Genomic DNA, 6,539 nt, shown 5'->3' with positions numbered 1-6,539 from the left:
ATGGCCTCTGCCAGTGTGATACCAGAGGACAGTTTTCTCTGCTCCATCTGTCTGGATCTCTTCAGTCAGCCTGTAACTACTCCGTGTGGACACAGCTTCTGCAAAGCCTGCATCACAAAGTACTGGCACAGCACTGACGTCTGCCACTGTCCCATGTGTAAAAAGGCTTTCGACCCGAGACCAGATCTCGGTGTCAACAAGATAATCTCTGAGATGGCCGCTTATTTCAAGAAGCCTAACCTGGATGCTCCCATTCTATTTGAGGTGCCCTGTGATGTCTGCTCTGACACCAACGTTAAAGCCCTGAAGAGCTGCGTGACATGTGCGGCCTCCTATTGTGAGACGCATCTGGAGCCTCATCATAAAGTTGCAGCCTTGCAGACGCACAAGCTAGTCAACCCTGTAAAACTGTACAGGCTGTGTAAAGAACACGGCAAGATGCTGGAGCTCTACTGTAGAAGAGACAAAAAGTGCATTTGCCTCACATGTTTGAAGACAGATCATAAAGATCACGACACGGTCCTGATAGAGGTAGAGTACAAAGAGAAGCGTCCGCAGCTGGACAAGAAAAGGGATGAGCTAGAGAAGATGATCCGGGAACGACAGGAAAAGATTCAGCAGTTCAGAGTCACAGTAGAGAAGAACAATATAATGGCAGAGAATGAAAAAGCGGACACTGTTCAGGTCTGCTCTGCTCTGATGTCTTCCATTAAGAGAACAGAGGCTGAGCTCATCGAGGTGATAGAGTTGAAGTCTCGGTCGGCAACGCGCGAGGCCGAGGGCCTCATCAGAAAGCTGGAGGAAGAGGTCACTGAGCTCCAGAGGAAAAGGACTGAGCTGGAGCAGCTCTCGCACACCGAGGACCACCTCCACCTTCTGCAGAGCTTCCCGTCTCGCTACAGCGTAGCACACCTGAGCTGGTTGAGTAACGTTAAGCTATCCTGTGAGGTGAGTGTGAAGAATATACACACAGCTATCGCTCAGCTGCAGGAGACGCTGGATGGAGAAATGGAGAAGCTCCCCGAGGTCATGCTGAAGAAGATCCAGCAGCAGTATGCAGTAGATGTGACTCTGGACCCTGACACAGCACACCCCAACCTCGTCCTCTCTTTGGACGGGAAGCAAGTGAAATATGGAAAGGTGAAGAAGATTCTTCCTGACAAGAAAGAGAGATTTGAAACAGTTCCCTGTGTGCTGGGAAAAGAGGGCTTTTCTTCAGGGAAAGTTTATTATGAGGTTCAGCTTAAAGGGAAGACTGCGTGGACCATTGGGGTGGTTCCTCGGGACATCATCCGAAAACATTGTCGTCTGCCTGAGTTTTCAGATGCCAGGTTGTTGCAGGTGGTTAATGGAGGAAACTACTCAGCGAAGAACAAATGTGTGACGTCCTACTCTGTAAAAGTCGATGTCCAGGAGATTGGTGTGTTTTTGGATTATGAGAGAAAGCAGGTCTCCTTTTATGATGTTGAAACCAGGGCTCTTCTCTGCTGCAAACGCTTTTATGATTGGAAAATCTATTTCCCGTTTTTCTCACCACTCATTCCTAATGGTGATGTGAAAGCTTCTCCTCTGATCATCTCTCCTGTTAAGCAAAGATGAAAACACTTTTTGTATCAGTGTCATGCTTTTGAGTGTCCTAGAAGGGAGTGGATTATTGTGAGCTTCTTTTGTGTTGATTTTTACACAAAAAAAATTATGATATTATATATAATATTCAATAGTTAACTAAATATTACTCAGACCACTGTGGTTGAAGCACTGTAACAGATTGATGCAACATTTCTTTTTAATGTGATGTGAGATTATTAAGCATTCTTTCGTTTTAAAATTGACTATTTCTCTGCTCTATAGCCTATACTTTAAGGCTGGTATAGCCTATAAATCCAAATAAATAAGTGTTTGACCTGATGTTAAATAAACAAGCAGTTAATGTTAATTCTTTAAGTTTTATTTTTTTAGTTCATACACTACATCATAGTCACTGGATTCCAATTCATTTTAGGGATTATAAGAATTCAGAATATCAACAAAATTACTGGTGTCTAGAAACAGTATTGATCAGAAAGAGCAGAGCAGTCAGACTCCATGCCTATGTTGACGAGAGCACATAAACAACTCTTCTCATATGGTCTGATTACAGCAAAAAAACAAATTTTGACACACTGGAAAAAGGAGGTGGCTCCTGCATTTAAGCATTGGCTAAATGAAATGACTAGTACACTTCATCTTGAGAGAATAAGGTATTTATAAGGTTTGGCTGCCCCTTGTCCATTAATTGAGTAGAAACGATTAATAGACAGGATACCACTGATATGGTTGACTGTACGCCATTTTCTTTTCAGATGTTTTCCATTTTTCAAATTACTATTTTTATTCTATAGTACTGAGCAGTATGGGTTTTCTATAAAATAAAAATGTAATTCATATCATAATGTTTGTGTTACAATGTATAATCTGTTCTCAATAAAAACCTATTTGACAAAAAAGAGAGCAGAGCAGAAAACTGCTAAATAAAATAAGCTGCATGGGGCAATGCATGTGGGCAGGTCATCAATGCCACTGGCCTCTGGGCATAGATTCTTTGACGGGCAGAAAGAAGGCCTAGCTGAGGGTCACAGAGGCTGCACGGCACTCATGGCCTCCATGAAATCCCTGCCCTGACAGTAACAGTAATATAGGCCTAGTATTTGTAGTTTTGTGAGTCATGTGATAAATTGGTGAAAAACTAAACACTTTTAAAAGGAACTATACACAATTCTCTGTTTTGCACAACCTTGAACACAATGCCATTCAAATGACATCACATACTACAATTACAATTACAATTTAGGCATTTAGCAGACGATCTTAATCCAGAGCGATTTACAATACTGTAGCTGGCACAGAGCAGTCTAGCCCAGGGATCAGCAACCTTTTGGACATGAAGTGCCATGTTTAACATCTCTTGCCAGTCAGTGTGCCACATCGACACTAACTTTAATGACACCACATCGAAAATGTAATATTTCTTGTTGTTTTTTTTTGTGGTTGTTGCTCGTTTTTGTTCATGGCTTTTTTTCCTCAAATAAAAACTAAGTGGAAATAAAGAAATAAATATTTCTAACTGATTTTGTGTAAAACAACCTTCTTCTTTAGAAATGTTTTCTTCACATCAACATAATGATCATTACACTTAACCCAACTATTCTCCCATACTCCCTCCCAGTCTCCAGTCAGAGTCATAGGAGTTTGAATGAACATATAGAATCATGTGCTTTTGGAACTTTAACATTTAACTGACTAAACGTTATTGAATAATTCATTTGAAAAGAAAACCCCTGTCTCTCACACTTATGCCAGTGTGCCACTAATCACACAAGAGATGGGCAAATGTATTTTGTTACAAAATATAAATAGCCTACTGGGTCAAAAAATGTATCTAAATACAAAATACAAATACTGGTCTGAGAAATGTATTTGAGATACAAATACGTATTTTGTATTTTGAAAATACATGAAAATACATTTTCATGAACATGTGTATAATGATAAGTAAATTCATAATTGATTGCCAAATATTAAATTAATGACCTGTCAGAATGTCTAATACATTGAAGATTATTAAGAAGAACTTGAAGATGTGAGCCTTGTGAGGTAAGTCTCCAAGAACTGAAGGCCCGCCCTACTCTGCCTCTCATTTGTCGTTCAATTTGAGTGTGTAAGCCAATCAGAAGGCGGAATAGAAGTGACATCACACATTGTGTTGTGTTGTGTTGTGTATGGCCGCAAGCACACTGTCGCGCGTGGGTGGACGCGTCAGAATAACCTGAAGCTCCACCTCCGCGCCCGACTGACGCGACGGACAGCTTCACGGACGCGTTCTCCTCCGTGTCAGTCGGGCGTGGAGGTGGAGTTTCTTTTCCATCCACCAACTGTCTAAAAATTGTGCGCAGCTGCTGTGCGCAACCGAAAACGTGCACGACCACGCGCAACAGTCTGCCTCCGCTGTATGGGTGCGTGTGTTTTGCCCCTACAGTGTAAATGTTTAACATTTGTCCATTTGAGAATAAAATTACATTAAAACAAAAAAAGTATTTTATGTATTTTAAATACAGAAAATACTCAATCTGAAAGTATTTAGATACAAAATACATCTCATTTCTTCCATCCCAGCGAAATACAAATGACAAAATACAAAAAAGTATTTCAAATACGTATTTCAGATACATGTATTTCAAATACTGCCCCTGTGATAATTAATGTTGGCACCCTAAGGTTGCCTACCCCTGGTCTAGCCTATACGTTATATCTGGTACAATTACATTTTCCACTGTCCGTAAATGGTTGACCGATAAAAAAAACTAAGTTTTGGTTATTTATTTCCAAGCTCTCAAATTCTCAATCCAATCGAAGAGGTTTCTTTTTCCCTACTTGGTGTGTGAGTTCAGTCCACATGATGGATGCAATGCAGGAGAACTGGAGGAGGAGGTGTGTCTCACCCGTTATCACTGTATTAAATATACTAAATCAACCGTTATCAGGACGTTGGAATACGGTGGTGTTTGGCTGAACGTGTCATTTCCAACTCTATTGTCGGCACATGGAAACTAGGGGCTACTAATATATACTATTCTCTGCCTATCGGGACGTAGCTCGGACGGCGCTGAGTCGGGTCTGGGGGCCTTCGTAACGCTCGGCACGGCGCCTCGCTCGGGGGTCCCTCACGTGGCGCCTCCGTCATTGACATCAGTGACACAAAAATACCATTATCACCACCCGTCACAATAGCTGATAATGACAAACTGAAACAGTGAGTATGTGGAAAATGTCCATACTGGGCACATTGCATGGTCCTAACGCATATTCTATGCACTGAAACAGTCGAATGGGGTGCCTGGTGTATATTTCAGGACTGGATTCAGAGATCATTCTTCTGCTGCTTGTCTGCTGTACTGAGAAGATATTGCCTTGATGATCAACATCATAGGCAATGACCACAGGGCCTCTTAAGAGTCAGACAAGAACTGAAGTCTGACAGCTGGATCATGCTGCTTATTTTATGACTAGACTTGTACGTGCCCGTCGGCCGCTTTTGTGCCCATACTGTAGGTTATATGGAGATATCTGTAGTATGCAATACCTGTTGTCATAGCACCCATTTTAACTGTCTGTCTGTGTCCCACATGGAGATCTCTGTATCTGTCTGTTTGCCTGTCAGCGCAGGCACACTTGAGCTTCCATGTGCGGCCAAAAGCCGCTCGTGGACGGCGTCTCTTCCTGGTTTTTAGACAGCTGGTGGATGGAAATGAAGCTCCACGCCACGTGGGTGGAATCCTAGGTGTGCTTACACCCTGTGTGTGAAGAGTGCAAACTGACTGTAAAAAGTGGAGTGGTTAAGTAATCAATTTGCAGGTGTGGGGTTACCATGGCAATCAATTGGCTGAGGCAGAGGCTGGAAATTGCACAGGTGAGGGGATTTCTAGGCTGATTATAGGCCCACATGGCAGAGCCTGAACAGATCATTTTGTGGTGTCTATAAAGAGTTAAACCGAGTTAACTATAATATCAGGAAGAGAAGACCAGAGATCGGGGAGGAGCATTACTGTAGTGCCATTTCACAGAAACTAAACTTATACTACAGTCATTAACTCTGCAGAAACAAAACCTTTGCCTACTGAAGACTCAACTCAACTGTAACTGTTCTGAAAGGTTTTCACGTCAGAGGAAGATCATTGCACGCTTCATTCAAACAGGTTAGTTCAGAATGCCATGATTCTTGTATTCAGATCTTATAAGTGGTTGTTGTGATGAAATTGCTTAGCCTGGGTCGACACTAGCCGCAATTTGCAACTCTACAATGGGATGAATATAGTGTTGCAATACCCTCCATTGACTCTCCATTCATCCAATTTCCTTTTGCGATTTGCTTGTACTAAACAACGTTAAACTCACCAACATTAATTGCAGCTCTAGGCCAAGCTTGAATTATCCTCTTTCAATCTGCCAAGCGTTTGTTTAATAAAAATCCACTGTAGACATGTTATGAGCTACTTTCTGTCAAGAAATTCTCTGCAGGTGATTATTTTTCGAGTTTGGAAGCACTCGTTTTTATTAGCGGGTCGCGCTGCTGCCTCCTGCATTATGTGCAAATACACACACACACAAGCATGCACACATAAAGACACCTTTGTCTTGGCCAGGAGAGTGGATTCAAAGCCCAAGTACTATATGAAACTTACATATTGATAATGTAAATGTCTTAGTATCCTTACACCTACAATGGAAAGCCAGTGAACAAAAATGTCTGTGTGGGAAGTCAAAAGTAAACTGGGAAATGCTTTCCTTGTCTATAATTCTTATGAAATACTTTATGCAACAACAACACCCACTTTTCCAACTATAATTGTGAGTTCCGCTCATCTTATGTTCTACATTTACAGTATATGGCAGCCATTTAGTTTGTGTTCAGAGTGCTTTACAGTCACTATTACAAAATGTATGTTTTTCGCTATGATATATTTGGGTTAATACAACATCTCCTCTCCTCTCCTCCTACAGCT

General features: G+C 41.6%; 1 protein-coding gene across 1 annotated transcript; it reads left to right on the top strand.

Annotated features, from left to right (window-relative positions):
• LOC310855985 (E3 ubiquitin-protein ligase TRIM39-like) lies at positions 1-2,070 on the top strand (the record flags this gene model as incomplete). Its single annotated transcript, XM_083761201.1, has 1 exon — positions 1-2,070. One exon carries the CDS (start codon positions 1-3, stop codon positions 1,597-1,599), a length of 1,599 nt encoding a protein of 532 aa, XP_083617327.1. The 3' UTR covers positions 1,600-2,070.
• Positions 2,071-6,539: the final 4,469 nt, after the last annotated feature.

Source organism: Protomyctophum parallelum (assembly GCF_964188405.1).
Source record: "Protomyctophum parallelum genome assembly, chromosome: 3".
In the NCBI taxonomy this organism is placed as follows: Eukaryota; Metazoa; Chordata; class Actinopteri; order Myctophiformes; family Myctophidae; genus Protomyctophum; species Protomyctophum parallelum.
The sequence above is the reverse complement of the archived record's forward strand: the minus strand, read 5'-3'. Positions and strand labels throughout refer to the sequence as shown.